At 36.0% G+C, this 20654-nt stretch overlaps 4 protein-coding genes across 5 annotated transcripts; 2 read left to right on the forward strand and 2 right to left on the reverse strand.

The window, feature by feature from the left end:
• Positions 1-377: 377 nt before the first annotated feature.
• LOC104904085 (hypothetical protein) lies at positions 378-2649 on the reverse strand. The gene is made up of 2 exons (XM_010692269.4): positions 2164-2649; positions 378-828 (listed from the first exon to the last, which is right to left on the reverse strand). Exons 1-2 carry the CDS (start codon positions 2341-2343, stop codon positions 655-657), a joined length of 354 nt encoding a protein of 117 aa, XP_010690571.2. The 5' UTR covers positions 2344-2649; the 3' UTR covers positions 378-654.
• Positions 2650-6553: 3904 nt separating this feature from the next.
• LOC104904086 (hypothetical protein) lies at positions 6554-7387 on the forward strand. Its single transcript, XM_010692270.4, has one exon. The coding sequence runs from the start codon at positions 6744-6746 to the stop codon at positions 7206-7208; it is 465 nt and encodes a 154-aa protein (XP_010690572.2). The 5' UTR covers positions 6554-6743; the 3' UTR covers positions 7209-7387.
• A 3850-nt stretch (positions 7388-11237) lies between these two features.
• Positions 11238-15873, forward strand: LOC104904087 (pentatricopeptide repeat-containing protein At2g03880, mitochondrial). Of its 2 annotated transcripts, XM_019251986.3 has the most exons (2): positions 11238-11565; positions 13661-15873. In XM_019251986.3, the coding sequence occupies exon 2, from the start codon at positions 13737-13739 to the stop codon at positions 15327-15329; it is 1593 nt and encodes a 530-aa protein (XP_019107531.1). In that variant the 5' UTR covers positions 11238-11565; positions 13661-13736; the 3' UTR covers positions 15330-15873. The 2 variants fall into 2 exon arrangements, with proteins under 2 accessions (XP_019107531.1, XP_010690573.1); XM_010692271.4 differs by lacking the exon at positions 11238-11565 and having other exon boundaries at positions 11572-15873.
• Positions 15874-16784: 911 nt separating this feature from the next.
• On the reverse strand, positions 16785-20565 carry LOC104904090 (uncharacterized). Its single transcript, XM_010692275.4, has 5 exons — positions 20014-20565; positions 18580-19032; positions 18302-18439; positions 17879-18118; positions 16785-17160 (listed from the first exon to the last, which is right to left on the reverse strand). Exons 1-5 carry the CDS (start codon positions 20425-20427, stop codon positions 17047-17049), a joined length of 1359 nt encoding a protein of 452 aa, XP_010690577.1. The 5' UTR covers positions 20428-20565; the 3' UTR covers positions 16785-17046.
• Between the last annotated feature and the right edge of the window lie 89 nt (positions 20566-20654).

The raw sequence follows: 20654 nt of genomic DNA on the forward strand, positions 1-20654 counted from the left end.
CTAGCGAGTAGCAATCACATGTATGTCATACCAAAGGTCTGAAATAGCAAATCTCAATCCACACAATTAGAGAATTGGCATCAAGAATTGAAGTTGACTCAAGTGGTAAGCTTTCTCATCTTCCCTACAAAGGTCTAGGGTTCAATTCCTACCCTAAACATTTGCTTGGGATTTAAGAGGGAAAGGGGGTTGGAGGGTGTCTAACTTTAATGGACCTCTGAGTGGAGGTCTTGTGCGAGGGCAGCTGATAGAATTTCTTCTTACCAATTTTTTTAAAAAATAAATAAATTGGAGAATTGGCATCCAGCCATCCACGAGACATACAAGAGAAAGACAAAAAACAAGAATGAGCAGCCGGTACAACACTCAACAAGAACTCAGGAAAGAACAAATATTCAATAACTTGTGCTTCCATTAACTGCAGGCCATTCTTCAATTTGCTTAAGGCACAAAGGCGTGCAAGCAGTTCCTATTGCAAACATATCATATATGCTACTACCATGTACACAAACAATTAACTGCAATGAATCTATAAACTTGCTCTGCAGAGAGATAATCCACAAGCCATTTACTCAGTAAGCAACATGCAGAACCAAAGCTCGTCGGAATTTCGACCAATGCAGCAGCCAGCAAGTAAGCTGAAGCCAAAATTACTCATTTCTTAGCTTTTGAGAACCTCAGGCATCTATACTTCTCTCCACTAACCGTGATTTCAAGTGCTCCATCCTGGTTATCTTGATTCGATGCAGTCCCCATGAGAACACTTTTCTCCTTTTCCAAATTTTCTCTCTCCATCTTTAGTCTTGCTTCTTGGCGAGCAATCTCTGCCTGCAAGACAATAACATGACCAATCAATTCCTCTGAAAGCATGAGAAGGAAACCTTTCAATCAGAAAGTGAAAATTTAGCTCATGTGACAGAATGAAGAATTAACAATATAAAAAATCGCAACATAAAATATATTACACAAAAGTCACAGAAAAATCCTACAGAGAACTGAATAATTCAGACAGTACTTTCAAGCTCAATCCAGGGAGTCTTGATGACATACCCCACTTCCCTTGTGGAATGGGTTGAGTATCAAAGAAGCCCTTATTACTGATCATTGAATGGTGCAACATATGCAAGCATATATCGACATGTGCCGCAGAAACAGCACCATCTTCTTCTCATAAATCCTTCTTATTATCCAATCTAAGCTATCCTGCACTTCACCCTCTAAGGCAGCGACATTCTCCTGTTTGATTCCAAATGCATCAATTTACATCAAACTGCACTACTATAAAAGTTTATTATTCAAGACATGACTAGTTCAGGAAGCTATTCATTCAACATGGATGTGATTTCGAATGAATCTCCCGATCTCTGGCACTAAGCTACAAGCTTCCTTACTTTCTATGACGACAATAGCAAAGAACCTCTGGGGTTAGTTCACCCAGGCAAGTCCAAATTTATCATCGAGTTCAATGCTACTCGTACTCAACTACTCATGTTGAAAACATGTACATCTCCAAAAGTCTTACTCGGCTATTCTATAAAAGCTTTTCATGATTTTAGCCTAAAAATAATGTTGGAACTTGGAAGTCTCCGTAGTCCATAAAATGGCCTTGGCACCAATAAAGAGGATAAGAGTTCGGTGTACTTGCAAGTCAACAAATGTTCCATATTAAAACCAATTAACAACCGTAAAAGTAATTCTTTTAGCTTATAAAGTGGTATTGTTTCTTTTCTTTCTCCAATATCCGATAACTCACATGTGCATAACAAATAAACACAGGGTTCAACCGTACAATTGCTTAAAAAATAATGAGCATAACTCCTAATACTTCCTCCATTCCATTTCAATTTAGTCGTGACACTTTAAAAATTACGGAAAGAGATATATAGAAGTTATTATCCAAAATGAAAGTATCACAACTAAATTGAAACTTCCGGTAACAGAAAGTATCACAACTAAATTCAAACTTAGAAAGTAAATAAAATCCAACCCAATAATTAACCTATTCACATACGAGTCATTAAGACATAACATAAAATCACACAAATTCCCCCATATTAGCAATAAAAACACCAAATTGAATACCACATATAAAGTTGAGTAAATCTAAAAATTTGATCTAATAACACAAATTTGAAAGACAAAAAAAAGAGCTAAAAATATAACCTCTCGACGAGAAAGTTCAGCTTTCCAAGCAGCTTCACGCTCAGCAACCTCACGCTCACGCTCTTCAATATAACTTTGCATTTCTCTCTCCTTCATAATTCGATCTTGTATGTCTGCTTCCAAGGCTTCTTTCAGCTCTTGCACAAACTTATCTACCACTGATTTTATCCTAAGCGACATTCTTATTTCTTCCTCCTATTAATTTCAAATTGCAAATTCGAATTCTACCCAGGAATTGCAAGAATGTTATTTGAAATTAATTAAAAATTGGTATGAACGAATTTCATGGGGATTTTCAAGATTATCTACAATAATGATGGAGATTGAAAATTTGGTGGGTTTGGGAAGTGTCACTGTTAGATTTAGGGGTGGGTTGTGGACTAGGTTTTATTTAATTTCAATTTTGTTGGGGGAGGAGATGGAAGAGTGTAATTGAAAGGAAGGAAAAGGGGGACGAAATGAATATTGGCCTGTAAGTTGTATTGTATACTTGTATAGTTGTATAGTTGTATTATGCGTGGAAGGGTGTTCTCTAGGCCCATCTTTGGTGCTTTTCCAATATAATGAGACAAGGAATCTTGGCCTCTTGGGAATAACGTGACAAATTTGTAATGGGTTAATACGTAGCGACTTTTGTGTTAGAAATAAATTTAGCTAATGTTTTCAGAGTGAGGGATAGTCGGATAGTTATGTAGTTAGAGTTTTTTTTTTTTGGGTTTTAGGAGGTTATGAGATTGATTTTACCTATAAGATATTCAGTTTAGTAAAATTAAGTTTGATTTAGGAACAATTATTTTAGTTTAGTACTCCCTCCGTCCTAAAATATAGTTCCCATTTTCATTTTGGGTGTCCCAAAATATAGTTCCCATTTCCATATTTAGTTCTACATTTTTCCGTAATTTGTCTAGAAAAATTTTGTCCCATCATTTATTTGCTTCTTGAATTTTGTTTTTTCCTTTATTTATTCAACCAAAATGTTATAATTAATGCTCTTTCACCAATTATCTCCATTCTCTCTCCTAAAATCATCTTTTCCCATACAACATTTATTTAAATAAACAAAAAATCTTTACTATCCCAACTTGCATAAATTACCGTGAAAAAAGGGAAATGAGAACTATATTTTGGGACTGAGGGAGTATAATTCAAGTGAATGGAACGTATAAAGGAAGTTCACAAGTTCACTAAATCACACTAGACTTAATGATTTGTACTAAATTAACACGATTAATATCAGTTTTCCACTTAAGTTCTTAGATACCCAAATTTGATTAACTCGTAATAATCTCATCTTTAAGAGTTGTCTTCTCATAACTATCCTACGAAATCAATATCAATCTCAACTCACATAAACGTCAGGAAATTACGTATTAGTTTTGTTATATTTTCTGATCTAATATAAAATATCGAATAGCACCCGAGAGTTTTATTAGAGTAAAACTTGTTTATGAGATTATCCAAAACAATTTCAATGTAGGGATTAATCATTTAATATTGATAACTACTTTTGGCTTATTATTGCTCTAATATGAGAAGTGAAAATAATAGCCAAATTGGAAGTATTAAGATAGTGACTCTAATAAGTCTTTTGTCATGAATTTTGGACAATACAATAATGTACTCGTTGACATTTACCCGTAAATTTTTCATTAACATATTAAGTGTGATTTTCAAGTATTAATAAGTAATCATAAGTTTCATTGAATATAAAGTCATTAATAGAAGAATCAAAAACATTTTATCTATCCTCTCATACTCAACTTCTATACGTCGCCCATGAAGTACTGAAAATCACCCCAAAAAAATTAAAAATACAGTTTTAACCCTTATCCAACAACCACCCTTCTTACCTCATTCTTTCTCTTTCAACCCCTATCCCAGAACCCGTTTCTTCTTCCTCGATCCCCCAACCTCCTACCTCCACCATTAAACCTGCAGTTTCTTTTTCCTCAATACCTCCACCATTAAACCTTTTGTTTCTTCGTCCTCTACCATTAAACCTGGAAATTGGGTCTCTCCTTTACCTTCTACCTCTTCTCTTCTATGGTTGCGCGGATCTCGGCGAAATTTTTTTTGGGTCGTGGACGAACGTCTGCCGTGGACGTTCGCCCCATGGCCCGAACGTCTGGCCTAGACGTTCTGGCCATGGGTGGAACGTCCACGGCGGACGATCGCCCCATGGCCTGAACGTCTAGGCATACGTTCGGGCCATGGGGCGAACGTCCGCAGTGGACGTTCGCCCACGACCCTAAAAAAATTTCGCAAGCTTTGCGTGTGGGTGGTGGAGGTAGGTGATGGCGGTGGAAGAATGGGTGGAGAACGTCGCAGTTGGCGGTGGAAGAATGGGTGGAGAACGTCGTAGTTGGCGGTGGGAGAACGGGTGGAGGTCGCGAATGAGTGGAGAAGGTCGTAGGTGGGTGGTGGAGGTAGGTGATGACGGTGGAGGTCGGTGATTGCGGTGGAGGTCGGGAGTGGGTGGAGAAGGTAGGTGGTGGTGGTGAGGGTGGTAGAGGTGTGGAAAAAAGGAAGGGTAAAATTATCTATAAAAATAAACTTTGGGCGATTTTAAGTAGTTGTAGGGCGATGTTTAACAAACCTCCATCCATAAGGTACATCAACAGCTACTTCTCCTAGGGCCAAGTGACATGATTTTTCGTGTTTTTAGCCTGCCTTTTGGTGTGAAGCATTGTGATGTTTGGGAACTTTTCTTTAATATTTTCCTGACGTGTAAGTGGGATGTCATATGTAGAAAATCAGATCTAGTTATTCTCATACTTGCTTAGAGAAGTTTCCCCGAAATTTTTCTTGTGTTCTTGAGTTTAATTCAACTTACAAACTCATGTAGAAATAGAACTTCACATCAACTAATAACTATTTGTTTCCTTCTTCGTATCTCATAGGTATTATGATGAAATCCATTGATCATATTAGGTTGGTAAATTATTTATAGAAAATCGTATTTTATACAAGCTTGGAAAATCCATGTGTTTTCCTCATCATATATACGCATCTAACAATCTGATGCAAATTATTGTAGATTTAGAATCGAAATCTGTCATAACATCGCACATATCTTCATCAACAAATTAATTTTTCATGGATCACATAGGCCAAACTCTCACAAGTAAAGAGATAAAACTCAATATATCTTATGGGTAGAAATAATCCAATAATAAGTAAAGTAACTCTCCAATAGAGAAAAAAATAGAGATTTATTGTGAAAATAAAACAAAACTAGAAAAAAATAGGGCTTTATCTCCAACTAAAAATTAGTGGTAGCCATTAAAGTCGACAAAGGATAACTAGGATCTTGGAGAAAGGAAAAGAAAGGAGCTTGTTATTTATTCTTTTAATCATTAAGACTCTGTTTGGTACTCCCTCCGTTTTCTAAAGATCTTCTCACTTACTATTCCTACAAATACCAAGGAAAATCAAGTTGTGTGGGGCATGGTGTGAGTAAAGTAGGAGAGAGGAAGGGGTTAAGATAGATAAACAAATAAAAAGGGGTTAAAGTAGGAGAGATAAAGGGAGTAAAATTGAATTAATAATGTAATGGTGGACCATATGATAGTGACATGAGAGGGTAAATAGGGAAATTTGTTTTGCCAAATAAGGAATAAAGCAAAAGAGGGAAGATCTTTTGGAAACACCCTTAAACGGAAAGAGGGAAGATCTTTAGGAAACGGAGGGAGTAGGATATAAAACATTTTCAATGTAAAATGGTTTTTCATGTAAAATCTTTTACATGAAAAATCCAATTGTGAAGCTAATTTTTCTTTATTTGGTTTAATGTAAAAAAAGTTAAGGAAAAGAAAAAAAAATAGAAGGGGAAGGGAGAGGATGGATAAGAGGATACTGGAGAGTAAAAGGTTCTAAGGAGAAGGGAGGAAAATGTGTTTTCCCTTCCTTCTTAAAGGAAAAATAATTTTCACCTAGAGCTCTTCTGATGGAAAACCTGTTTTACACCTCTTACCCTACCAAACAACGAAAAATGAGAGGAAAAATAAAAACTCATTTTTATGAAAAACATTTTACACCCTACCAAACGAAGCCTAAATTTTACGAATACATATAAGTATAAAAATATTAGTTCTCCAAGAAAAACAAAATGATAAAAAATGTAATGGAGTTAGTATGGCTCAAACGACAATAATTATAATCATTACAAGGAAAGCCACAGATCAACTCTTTCACTCACTCAAAGACCTCAATTTCATCTTTCTTTTGGGCAAAAAAGTAAAAAAAAGTTATAAAAACATTAACAAGAATTACCGCCAATTCCCAAACAAATTTTACCGATATCATAGGAGAGAAAAATGACAAACACATAAACGGCGAATTTTAATTTTATTCCTTTCTTTCACTTAACTGTCTTTCAAAATAGGCCCCTCTCTTTTTCATTTTTTAACCGACAAGAAATCACGCGACACCAAATATTAAAGCTCGTTCAATTTTTTTACTTAACAACCCAACAACATATCTTCCAATTCACAGTTTTGTCTTTCTCATAATCTCATTTCTCACTCATTCTTCATTCTTCAATCTTCAATCTTCACCTCACTCTAAAATAAGAAATAAAAATGATGACAACAATTATAGTACGAAACAGCGTGTTGTTGTTGATGACAATAGCAGTTTTGGCAATTGTTTTAGTAGATTCTCGAGAGCTCCGACCATCAGAGCATGGTTTACCATTCCAAGACCTTTCAGCGAAGTCGCCGGAGATGGTGTCATTCTTCGGAGAAGAATCGAAAGAACCGCCTTCGACGTCGATTTTAAATGAAACGGCGTCGACGGATACGTGGTGGAGAGGGACTCCAGCGGGGAAAGAGGAGAATAAAGTGAGGAAGGCATTGGTAATTGCTACGGTGGTGTGTGGTGGTACAGGTCTTGTTTTATTATTGGCTGCTGTGTTTATGTTTGCGGTGCATTTTTATCGACGAAGATTGCTATTATTATCGTCATCTGATCATAATGCTATTGCTGCCAATCACTCTGTTACTGCTGCTGTTATTGCTGCAAATGTTCCTGATCATAATAAATGAAGATTGCGGAATTCTATTTTTTGTTTTTGTTTTGTTCTGAGAGATAAATTATTACTGTAGACTGTAGTATCGTGGAATTTTGGGTATTGTTATGGAATGAAATGCACAGGGAATTAATTCTTAATGTTGAGTGTTAGATTGATTTCATTTCTATAATACAAGTGTTGCTATTTTGTTAATCTTTTGCTCATTTGAACTTTGAAGGGATCAAATGCTAAATTTCAGATTCTGGAAGGAAGAGTACTAGAATAGAAATGGAGTACTACCTCCGTTTCTTTTTAATTGTTACACTTTGACATTTTACACTATTCACAAATTGCACTTTGACCCTCGTTTGTGATTTATACGTGAGTAGGCCTGTTTATTGGGGCGGGGCCCCACTTAAACCCTTCAGCGAGCCCTTTTAAAATACATATGACCCGACCCTCGTTATAAATGGGGCGGGTTCTTAAAGGGTCAGTGAATAAGAGGGCTAGAACGGGTCGGGGCGGGCCATAGAAGGGTTTAAAAGATTTTTTTTTTTTAACAAAACCTTCACTGTTTATCTCTTTCTTCCATTCCATCTTCATGATTTTTCCCCCAAATTTTTTTCTCTCTCCTCTTCATCTTCTGGAAAACTACAATTTGCACAATTTCTTACTTGTGTCTTGTCTTCTATTGGGATTTAAATGGTCATTAGTCATTACCCAGGTTTGTTCCTCCCTTCTTTAACAACTTTTGTGGTCTTTACCACCTTTCTTCGTCTCTTTGGAGCCATTTGTGCTCTTGTTTTTCCCTCTCTTCTACTATATTTTTGTAGAACTTTTTATGTTGCTTTTTTTTTTGTCTTCGAGAATGAGGTGAAAAGGTCTAGTGCACTGGAGCAGTGAATATGTAGCACAGTAATAGTGGAGGGGGTGTTGGAGAGGATAACACATGGGGTCACGTGTTGAAATGGGTTGCTACGTGGGGTAAATGTAAAAGATGAGAGATTTCTGTAATTTTAATTTGTTACTATGTGATATCCGGGTCGGATTGTAATGGGTTTGACCCGACCCGATCCGTTGGTCAACACCCTTGGCCCGGTCCGGCCCGACCCATTAACATATTGACCCGCCCCGGTCTTGACCTGCCCCAATGAACAGGCCTATACGTGAATAAAAACATAGTCATGCGGGATCTTGTTAGATACGTATTAGTATGTATTTTATTAATATATAGTTTTTATATTTTTTACAAATACAAAATTAGAGATATAAAGGCTCAAAGTAGTGCATCGGCATGCGTGAAAAGTGTGAGTGTAACAATTAAAAAGAAACGGATGTAGTATTATGGAAGGAAGAATAGGTCTTTTAGAGCAACTTCAATGGTTAGCTAAAACAATACTTGGCTAAAGATGCCACATCATTTTCCTTAGCTAATTCTATCTTTAGCCAACTTCCCCTTTAGTGGTTTAGCTAAACTATTTTGTTGCTTAGGTAGGTCCCACAATCACTTTTTCCTTTTTTTTAATATATAAAATATCACTTATTGAGAAGCTATTTGTGGGGTGGAACCCAACAATTTGGCTAAGCCAATTAGCTCTATAGAGCTAATTTGCTTAGTAAAGCAAAACTCCAATTTGTACTCCAATGGTTAAGCAACTAGCTAAGTGTTTTTGCAAAATTGCTAGCAAGTCCCTTTTTTGCACCATTGGAGTTGCTCTTACTTGAAATGGATGAGGCCATAGAGTGATTGATGGGATTGCTATCGCTAATCCTATATTCTTATGCTTTTGGTAAAATTTTGCTTTCACTATACAAATAACTGTTGCTTTTTGTGGATAAAATTCAAACTAATGTGGCCCATTCTCACATGCTGTGGGACTAACCTTTTACCACTTCAGTATATTGTACTTGTTGCTAGCATTATGTTAACAACTCACTTAATTAGTCGCATAATTTTCTTTTGATGTAGTACATTGATGTCGGATGATCATGCGTAATCTTATTTGCATAACACCGTGTTTACTCTTTTATTTGTAGTTCACCCTAGTATATAGTAATAGTACCTTGTTATAGTTGTATCCAAATCTTTTAAAAGGGGAAACTTATTTACTGTTCACATTTTACAATAGTGTTTTGGAGTGATAAAAACTTGAAATTTATTGAAGTTAAGGAATTAAAATAGACCATACGATATGCATTGTGATTTTGGGGGTTGATTGTCTTTGATGGGGGTTGTAGAAAGTGAAAAGGCTTATCAACACTACTGAATCTATAAGATGTCTTTTTATAATCTTCATATCAAAACTTACTAATATTTTCTTCGTTTCTTTTTATCATCCCCATGTCAAAATTTATTTATACTTCCACTCCAGTAAAGCAGTACAAGTGGCTACTCAAAGACAAGTGGCTACTCATACCTTTCGCTCTTATTAGTAAGGAGTTAAATGGCTACCCAAAATATATTTAAGATCACATATCGTGAGTGTTATGTTATTCATTTATGCTACAAATAAATGTAGTCATGTTTGTGACAACATATAGTTCTTAACTGTCCATAAATAAATAGAGAAAGACTATTCGACCAATGTTGGCCCCAATCTAGATACCCCAAGCCTTTCAAGCACAATGCGCGCAATCCAACCATTAGTATGTATAAACAATATCTTTTTTCACGTATTATTATAACATCCTTAACATTATCAATCAATACTTTATAACTTTTAACAATAAAACATATAGAAATATGACGATGCAATATTATTGGAGTACTTATAGGATAAATGTGCTTGTGATCATAAATTTCATATAAAGTAATATTTCATCCGTTTTAAAATATGTTTTTTGTTTTGACTATTTTGTCTCTTAAAAAGATTATAATAGGAAGAACAAAACAAGACGAATGCAGTACTATGTTAATGGTTGATGAGTTATGGTGCAATGAATATAGTTAGAGTTATTCCTCAAACAAGGATAACTCGTTTAAGCTTATGAAAATTTCTTTTGAAGGAAGTTCAAGCTTATGAATTGCTTTCGGAAGGGAGTTCAAGCTTATGATAGAAAATCAAGTAGATGACTCCATCTAAGAATCAAGGTTGCCAAGTTGGCCGAGACCCTTCTTGTACTCTTGTGACGATGTGATAGAGCCATAGAGGTTACATTTTTATTTCTTATAAAGCGGATCCCAAACTTTTCTCTACATACAAGCAATTTTTATTTTACCTCAAAAAAAAAATGACCCACATTTATCTTACCATGCACGTGCCAAGAAAAACAGAAAACCTATGTTATGGACCGGCCCAAATCTAAATACTACCATCCCAATTCACAAGATTAGACATCTTACCATCCAAAAATAAATGCACCATGACATGCAATATCAATTCTGTAGGCCAGCGGGCCATCGCACGTATGTAAAAAATATTATAAGGCCCAAGATTGGAGGCTGGAGCCCACTATCTAGAGTCAACTGTAACCTTACAAAGCAGTAATGTCGGTCAATTCATGGTTTACATTCTTTTTAGGGTGTAAGTGGATCTCTATTATATAAGGCAACACATGGGGGGACACCAAAAAATAGAAAAAGGAATAAAAGAAAAAAAAAATAGGAAGATAACTACCTATTTCATTTGAATGAAAAAAAGGGGGAAAGTAGGACATTCAAAATAAACACCAGTTTTTTGGAACAACAAAATATAAAGACGGTTTTTCTACTCAATTAATTTTATTTTCTACTTCACACGCTATCGCACGCATTGCGTGCATGTAAGACTAGTTAGACTTGATTGGAATTTGCCAAGTTCAAATTCAGTTTAAAGTTTTTTGGACTCGAGTAAGTGAATTCAAGTCTGATTCAAATATTTTTCGAGTTCATATTAATCCAATCCAATACGTTTTTCTTGAGTCTGCATTAAACCCAGTCCCGTCCCGTCCCGTCCCGTCTGATTATTATATTATTTTTTCTATGATTTAAATTCAATTATTCGGAATCTATTACTATATACTAAAAGAGAATACATAGTTCAGTTTTCCCCCCAAAACTATCCTAGGTGACATGTCATGGTTAATCTAATTCCCGCCTAAATGTACTGATGATGTCGCATTTTAAAAAAAAAAAAAAATGAACTTGCTTCTTCCTTGAAAAAAGAAATCAGACTCATTTGTTTCCAATACAAATCATTTATGACCTTGAACTTAATGAAGGTGGGGAAAATCAATCTACTACCACTGCTTTAATTCAAACGGACCAAACACTTCTCTTTCTCACTTTCTCTCTCTTAATTTAAAGCGATTATGTGACTCTACTTTGTATTTCTTCCATTTCTAGCAAACTGGGTTTTTTTTGCTACACTGTCAATCATTTCTCATGAGAATTTGCTAACTTTTATTCCCAGGTTTGTTTCCTCTAATATTTTTAGTTTTATAGAACAATAATAAGCTTTCTTAGCTTTTTTTAATTCCTTCTGTTATTTTGCTTTCATTTTCTCATCATATGTTTGTTTTATGCTCTGTGACAAACTTTGGCTTTAATAAAATTTGTGGCTGACTCCTTGGCTAAACAAGGATTAAGGAGGAATGATGAATTTGTGGCTTGGTGTTAAAGCCCACTTCAGCGCAAACATGAAATAGTAACTAGGCAAAAAATGTAATTTCATTTCTCTTGTGGTTGAGGAACTCTGATTTGTCTACTAACTATGTAATAGATCCTGTTCTTGATCTTATTCAGCCTTCGAGCTTTAATAAAATTGCTCCAATTATCAAAAAAAAAAAAAATCTACATTCAATTTTTGTAGAAATTTATCATCTGAATAACCAATCTAAACTTATAGTTTTTCTTTGCATTTATCTGTTCCAATTATTCTTTTGGGTAGTTTGGTCATCAAGGTCAGTTTTGAGATTTTCATTTTGATTTTCAATGTATAGTTTTTCACAAATAAAGTAAGAAGCTTATTTTCAGGAGAAGAGATAATAAGACAATGACACCAATTGGTCTGTTTTCGTTTTAAATTTGGTTATAAAATGTAATCTAATGTAGTTCATAATATAAGTTTGGTTATAAAATGTAATCTAATGTAGTTCATAATATAAGTTTGAGCTACATAGTAAATAAGTTACTTCCTCCGTTTTGTTTTAAATGCAACAAATGAATATTTTATATAATCACAAATAATACTCCTTTGTTACATTTAGTTCGAAAAAGAGGAAGTATCTTTTTCGGAAACTTTGCTCTCGCTGAATTGTGTTTCGAAATAAGTTTTGGAGAACTGTTCAAAATTGCAAAAATTAAATGAACTAATATAATTCATCCGCTCTTCTTTTTGAGTTTGGGTGATATGGTTACTCCTTCTAATTATAGTTTTCCCTATATTTTTGAAGCATATATGTCATTAGGTTCTAACTTCTACTCCTATTTCTTTCTGCTACTTTTTTTTTTTTTGAAAAGAAAAACCAAGCTAGCTTTCTTTCTGCTACTTACTTTCTACTTTCTAGGCCATTTGTAAGTTGTAATGACTAATGATGATAAGTGATGTCCATTTTTTTTCCCCTTTAGCCACTATCGGTTAGATTTTTTTTCCTTTAAATACCATTATTTTTTTGTTATCTAAGTTGTCTTTGAAAAAACATTACTTCTTTTAATTAACAAAAAAAAGTATACTATCATATTATAATACTCTAAATTTCTTTCTCCTAAAATAACTGAAAAATAACACAATTTTTTTAGATGGTAATGTAATAGGGCGAAATAATTGGGTGGATAAAATTGGAACAATTGATTCCTAAAAAGCATGTGACAAATAGATGAACAACTTAAAAAGACATTTGTGACAATTAATTTAAGACGATGTGTAGAGTAATAATTAGTCCATTTTAATAATTCGCTATTACACAATCTATACTGTTTTTTTTACGAGATCTATATTGTTTATAACTATGCATTAATTAAGTCAAATTTCAAATTATACATTTATTATTAAAAACAACCATACATTCTATTTTTTTACAGCCGTGCGATGCACGGGTACTAACCTAGTGTTTTCTATTCTTGAACGAGACTTTTCGCAATTGGCTTGCACGGTTGCACCCCTGCTTTCATGCATTGCAAATCAGCAAAGGATTTGCATCAAATTACCCGGTTTTTTTTTTTTTTTCCCGAAAGTATTGCTAGATTTTCAATTTTGTCGAAATTCCAGAAACTATGTAATGCTTACTAACCCCGAAGAAAACTATGAATTTATTATTTTCTAAGTTCAAATCCATTGGAAAAGTTTCTCCGTTTGTATTACGCTCGTACTTAGTACGAGCAACTTTACCACATAATGTCTATACAAATACAACAAAATCTTCCAATTTAATTGAAGATTTTACCAATTTCTGCTGTACTAGAGATTTACCCAGAGCAGTAAATGCCATGAAAAGCTTGGAAAATCATGCTTTAATGGCAGATTGTATTGCTTACTCTGATCTCATCAAATGTTGTATTTCTTACAGAGCAATTGAAGAGGGGAAACTTGTTCATAGACATTTGTTCTCAAATGGGTACCAACCGAAATCTTTTTTACTCAGCATGTTGCTGAATATGTATGAAAAATTCAACCTCTTGGGCGAAGCAGAGAAACTGTTCGATAAAATGCCTGAAAGAAATGTTGTAGCTTGGACTACTATGATCTCAGCTTATTGTAATGCTAAGATTAGTCACAAGGCTATGGAATTTTTTATTTTGATGCTCAGAGAAGGCGTTAGACCGAATATGTATACGTTTTCCTCGATTTTGAGAGCTAGTGATGGGTTGTTGAGCCTTAGGCAGGTGCATTGTGGTATATTTAAGTTTGGTTTAGAGTCTGATGTTTTTGTTAGGAGTGCATTGATTGATGCTTATGCAAAGTGGGGTGAATTGGGTTATGCATTGGCTGTTTTTGAGGAGTTTGTGACTGGGGATTTGGTTGTTTGGAATTCGATAATTGGAGCTTTTGCTCAGAATTGTGAAAGTGATGAGGCTTTGAATCTCTTCAAAAGGATGAAGAAAGCTGGTTTTCCAGCTGAGCAAGCAACATTGACAAGCACTTTAAGAGCTGTTACCGGGTTATCATTGTTAGAATTGGGGAGGCAAGTGCATGTTTATGTGATGAAGTATGACCAAGATTTGATCCTCAACAATGCGCTGCTTGATATGTATTGCAAGTGTGGTGGGTTAGATGATGCACGCTTGGTTTTTAGCCAAATGAAGGAGAGAGATGTAATCTCCTGGAGCACTATGATTATAGGACTAGCTCAAAATGGATTCAGCAGAGAAGCCTTAAATTTGTTTGAAAAGATGAAACTATCTGGGACTGGACCGAACTATATTACAATTGTCGGTGTCCTATTTGCTTGTAGCCATGCTGGTCTCTTAGAGGAAGGGTGGTATTATTTTCGGTCCATGAAGAAGATATTCGGGATTGATCCCGGAAGAGAGCATTACGGTTGCATGATTGATCTTCTAGGAAGGGCAGGTAAACTTGATGATGCTGTTAGGTTACTTCATGAGATGAACTGTGAACCTGATGCAGTGACTTGGAGAACCCTCCTTGGCGCTTGTAAGATGCACAAAAATCCAGACATAGCTATTTATGCTGCTAAGCAAATCTTGAAGCTTGAACCTGATGATGTGGGGACATATATACTATTATCAAATATATATGAGAATTCTCAGAGATGGGAAGATGCCATGACTTTGAGAAAGACAATGAAAGAAAGAGGAATCAGAAAGGAACCAGGATGCAGTTGGATTGAAGTAGATAAAAGAATCCATGCTTTTATCTTCCGAGATATGTCACATCCTCAAATAGATGACATTATTCAGGAGTTGAATCAGTTGGTATTCAAACTAAGAGGGGTAGGTTATGTTCCGGACACGAACTTCATCTTGCAAGATCTCGAGGGAGAGCAAAAGGAAGACTCACTTCAGTATCATAGTGAAAAACTTGCAATTGTACTCGGGTTGATGAGCTTGCCGAGAGAAAGTGTTATCAGGATTAGGAAGAACCTGAGAATATGTGGAGACTGCCATCTCTTTGCAAAGCTTGTGGCGAAAACAGAGAAGAGGACTATTGTAATTAGAGATCAAGTAAGATACCATCATTTTCAGGATGGTACATGTTCTTGCGGGGATTATTGGTAAAGAAAGGAAGGAAGCAAGTGAAGGAAGAGAGATGCAATCATATTAGCAAAGTGAAACATCCACGTACAGATGAACAGCATTTCAAGCCGAAGTTTAATGGGACTGTTCTCTCACTGCTGTTCTCCCAATTCTGGGAATGAAAGTGAGGAAGAAGTCTAAAATCTTGCAGCAAGAAGAATATTTGCACTCTTTCTGTCTCCATAGAGTTGGACAAAGTGCAGTAGTGACAACCATATGTGATACTATATGTTATACTGACAGAGGCCATCTCAGAGAAATTTAAAGAACGGAAAACTTCATCAGCCAATTTTTCTAGGTTGGAAGAAACAAAAATGGATGCAGAGATGGGTATAAAGTTGATATAAACATGGGAAAATGTTGTTCCAGTTAGGACACTGGCACGTCAAGGTGTTCGAGATTTATAGTTATTGTATCATTGAATTCAATGAAGGTAATTAAAGGAATGCTCATTGATTAATACTATTGTATCATTGAATTATATTAAGGTAATTAAAGGAATGTTCATGACTTTCTTTTCTCTTCATTTTCACTTCCTTCACCCTTCTTTATTCAAAAATGTTCATTACATAGCAATGATGCAAAGGCCTAGCTATAAGTCATTAACAGATGTGATCAACTATTCAAGTGTATGAAGAGGTCCCTTGTGTGCCCATGAAAATAAAAAATATAGGGTACGTCATCCGTAGTCAATCCTATTTCTGATAAGAGCAGTTGACAATTGAATCCAAATTCCCCATTATTTTCGTATCCGTAATAGTGCGAAAAGAAGTCCCGGCTTCAAGTTGTTCAAGACAAGAGTAGTAGAATGCGTTGAGTTTCTCAACCCTTTGCCTTAGGATTAGTCAGTTCTATTTCTCGATGGGGGCAGGGAAGGGATATAACTCAGCATGTCAGGCATTGGACAGGGACACGCTACCCACATGAAGTGCCCATGCAACCTAGTTTCTATATCAGTACTTGAAGCATATCAACAAAGTGGAACATCCACATCTAGATGAACAGCATTTTAAGTTGAAGTTTGGTGGGACTTCAGCTTAAATGTTGTTCATCTAGATGAACAACCCTTTTCCTTCTCCAGAGAGCTGGACACAGTCTAGCCGTGACAATGTTCAGACTTCCTTTTCTCTTCTTTACTTAGTGTACCCTTCTTCATTAAAAAATGTTCATTACATGCAAAGGTCTAGTTATAACAGTTATTAACAAATGTTATCAAGTGCCTGAAAAGGTCCCTTGTGCTCCCATGCATGAAAATAAAAATATAGGACAGCGTCATTCGGAACATGTCGGACATTGGACAGGGATACAGGTCACACGGCCACCCACATAAAGTGTCCCCTGCAAGTTGCAACCTAGTTTCTATATCAGAATTTGGAGTAAATCTGAATGATGACAGTTTCGTTGTTCGTGAACTAATTGTATTCTAGTCTTTAGTCATCCATAAACTAGCTACTTTTAGAACTGCAAGGATCAGAGAATTGTGCTAAACAAATTGAACACAGGACTGAAGATTCTGAAGCTAGATCAAGTGAGAATGATATTTACAAACACCTGAACTCTTATGAAGATTCTGCTAAACTGATTGAACACAGGACTGATTTCTCTGAAGGAATGAGTTACAGCAGGGAAATCACAGCCTAGTAGAAAAGTGATGCCAAATCCATTTTCGTACAGTAGGCGAAATACACTGACGCTACTCTTACAACTCATCTTTAGAAGCTGTGGCTTCTGGCTGCTTAGCATAAGATGCAAAAGCTTTGATTATAGAAGCATATATGTCAATTCCTTTGATATATTCCTGTTGGTTTAAGAACTGCCACAGACAAACACATGACAGTTAGAAACAAGCTTGGATGTTTGAACTAAAATCTGCCTTTAAGCCGCAGCTCGCATGACAACATCCAAATGGATAGACTTAAATTCATTTAATATTGCAGGAAAGCCAAACAAACAATCTGAAGAAAAAAATCAGCATATTATCTCTTTGATGCACAGGAATAGATGTCATTATACAGGTCAATGAACAATGCCTGAAAACAAAAGTAACAGTAGAGGATAGTCCTAGACTTGCAGCAGGTAAATCAAACATCCACTATGATAGTTTTAAAAAGTTGCAATTATTGATGAAACTTAGGCGTTAATCTCTTCAATTTATACAAATCAGTTCTAGTGAAAATTAGTTTTAATCAGTGGTATTCAGCTTTAATTAACCAAAAATACTTGACGCGTACAAATAAGGTTTTGATCAATAAAAATTAGTTTGGGGGGGAGGGTAAAATCATTTTTTATCAGCAAAAGAAAAACTCGTTTTAATCTGGAATAACCACTAACCAGTCTAGCATGTATTAGTTGAAGAGAACAGGGCCTGAGCCAAGTGGCAAAAGAAAAATTTCGAAACAACAATTTCTGACAGCAAGAGACAGGGTTTCGAACTATCCAGAAAATAAATGAAAACATGAAGATGCAATGTGATCAGATGCAGACTCAGTATTTCTGATTGACATTCGCATAATGATGAATCTACCACGTACCTCATTATGGTCGTGTGCTAGGCTTGGAGTATTTGCAATGGCAGAGAATCCTATAGCTGGCAAGCCACGAATTCTATAGAAACTAGCATCTGTAGCACCACGGAAGATTTCCGGCTTCTCAAGTTTCCCACCAGCACCCTGAACAGCTTCTTCTAAGAGCACCCACCAGGGATTTGAACTATTAGTAACTGTGATGGCTGGCTTACCAAATTTATCAAGTGTGGGAAACTTGTCCTTGAACTGCTCACGAAATATATATTAGTCAAACACAAAACTGAGAATATTGGGAATCAAAGCAAAAATTGGAGAAGAAAGAAATGGGAAAAAGGAGGGAATATGTCAAGCACCAAAAGTTATTATATGAGTTGATATTGAATCTGAAATTGAATATCAAGATACAGTTGTACACACAACACCTCATACCTCAAATGTCATGTTGCGCGAAGCAGGAGCCCACTCCTCAGCAATGCGTCTTTCAAGTGCTTCTTGATCGGCTGTTGGTGGAACCCGAATGTCAATACCTGCTTCAGCTTCAGAAGGTTGCATATTCATGACAAAACCCTGATAGGCAAGAATACGTCTCCACTTAAGAACAGGAACTTGTGATGGAGGCTATTGAGTTTATATAGGACTGTTTGTGAACAGTGAACTAAAACTACAGTATAATCAATAACATGAATTCTGTACAAAGATAAACTTACAGTTGGAGATTCCGTACCAGCTTTCAGAAACACCAAATTCACTGAAATCACATCTCCCCTGGTTTTCAAGCCAGCTTTTACCATGTCAAATTCCGCTGCTCGAAATCTTTTAATGCTCTCGATACTTTTCAACAAGTTCTCCATTGCGGTATTGTCATACAAATTTGCACCATGCCCAGGTTCCCCGGTAGCCTTGATCACCAGCCACATTGGTGACCTCTCTGCATAATATGCCTGATACTTGTCATCTGCTGAAGGGCCACCTTCATCCATCACAAAAGCCACATTCATTGTTTCCAACACATCAGATGCTGCCAACTTCTCTGCCCCATCACGTCCACCAATCTCCTCATCAGGGACATATGACAAATAAATGGTACGAGTGGGCTCAAACCCGGAATCCTTCAGCTTCCGAATAGCTTCTAGATACAGCATACCCACACATTTCATATCCTGCATATACAAAACATTACATAACATGGACAAAAGAACACATTTATATGACATATCCCCATACGGGGTTTCATTCTTTCTTTAATTGTAAAATATGGTAAGGAAAAGGACACTACTGGAATGGAACCTGTTGCAGGTAAACTCATTACAGCTTTGCATACCAAGCCTTTGGGATTGGGTGGAAAGGATGAGGTAAATTCCCACCTCCAAGAGCGGAAGCTGATAGGGTCAAACTTAAAGGCGAAATCCTACCAGTGTCACCGAGTAATGCTTAGGTAGATGGGTGGCATAATTGGTTCCTAGGATATCTTCACAATTTGGAATGATATACAGTATATGAAATTCATTAAAAGTGTTAAAAGTTATCTCAAGTAGAAACTTTCTGCAGTTGAAAACAGTCACATAGGAAGATACAAATGAACAACAAAGTCATAGTTTACCCTTTTCTTCACCTTTTAAGATAAAATCATAGTCCAAGCTATACTATGACAGTACTACAAGAATCAAGGTCGGCCTAGTTGGTTGAGGCCCTCCTTCCACCCGTGATAGGGGTTTAATTCTTTCCCCTTCCGAAGAGGAATTCCCAAATAATTCCCCCCCCCCCCAACTTGCAAGGGATCTTCATCTTGCCTAGAAAAAGGAAAAAATAAATAAATAAAACTGTGACAGTAATAGTGTAATACAATAAATAATCTTGATACTCATTGGATGTAGAAGATGCCTCTACAATCAGAATCAGTTGACCTCTCCCAATCAACAAGAAATAAGGAAGGAGAAAAGAATATAAAAGGTTTAGGCTTTGGATTTCTTAGCATAGCCTATACCACTATGATCCATGGAAGCATAAGTAGTTAAGTACTAAATTTTTTTAAACAAATTTCATATTCATTTAGTGTGATAACTTGATAAGTAGCCGTTTATCAGGATAATCAAATGAAAATTGTTCAATTGAAAAACTGAAAATTGGATTGAAGTACTTGCCTGAGAACCTCTGGCATAAATATTCCCATCAGAATCAATATGAGCATCAAAGGGGTGGTGAGTCCACTTGTGTAATTCAACCGGAACGACGTCGGTGTGAGAGTTGAGGAGGACTGAGGGCAATTTAGGGTTCTTTCCAGGCCACTTGAGCAAGACTAATGGTTTATTTTTAACAAACTCAATAGTCTGAGATTCAAGGGACAAGGATTTAGCTTGAGATATGATGAAATCAGCAGCTTCATAGTATTTGGGATTAGGATGAGCAGTGTTAATTTGAAGATATTCTTGGAATCTGGAGATTACTAATGATGATGATGATGATGATGTTGATGGGTTTTGGGCTGCTTTGCAAGTCATGAAGAGGAGAAAGAGAAGGCAGACATGGAAGAAATGTTTGTAGCTTACAGTTTCCATTGTTGTGAAAAGGGAAACAACTGAAGGAAGGGAACAGCAAGAAGAGATGAAGAGCAATTAAGTTGAATGTTCTCCCTCTGTTTTTCTCTGCTGAGGATGTCAATAGTATAGTATGGTGGGAAGAATATTTTAAGTTTTGTCTCTTTTTGTGTCAATTATAACAGGACAGGTTCGCAACTGTTCTAATACTATGCGGGTGTTTGGTAAATGGCTTTTGTTTTTTCACG

This window comes from Beta vulgaris, chromosome 9 (assembly GCF_026745355.1).
Source record: "Beta vulgaris subsp. vulgaris cultivar EL10 chromosome 9, EL10.2, whole genome shotgun sequence".
Lineage (NCBI taxonomy): Eukaryota > Viridiplantae > Streptophyta > Magnoliopsida > Caryophyllales > Amaranthaceae > Beta > Beta vulgaris.

Coding starts and splice junctions, on each gene's coding strand:
- LOC104904085 (XM_010692269.4), bottom strand. CDS start 2,343: ATGTCGCTTAGGATAAAATCAGTGGTAGATAAGTTTGTGCAAGAGCTG. Junction 829..2,163: donor CTGAACTTTCTCGTCGAGAG/GTTATATTTTTA, acceptor ATTGTCTTGCAG/GCAGAGATTGCTCGCCAAGA.
- LOC104904086 (XM_010692270.4), top strand. CDS start 6,744: ATGATGACAACAATTATAGTACGAAACAGCGTGTTGTTGTTGATGACA.
- LOC104904087 (XM_010692271.4), top strand. CDS start 13,398: ATGAATTTATTATTTTCTAAGTTCAAATCCATTGGAAAAGTTTCTCCG.
- LOC104904090 (XM_010692275.4), bottom strand. CDS start 20,427: ATGGAAACTGTAAGCTACAAACATTTCTTCCATGTCTGCCTTCTCTTT. Junction 18,119..18,301: donor CGCGCAACATGACATTTGAG/GTATGAGGTGTT, acceptor TTTCGTGAGCAG/TTCAAGGACAAGTTTCCCAC. Junction 17,161..17,878: donor TAGCACACGACCATAATGAG/GTACGTGGTAGA, acceptor TGTCTGTGGCAG/TTCTTAAACCAACAGGAATA.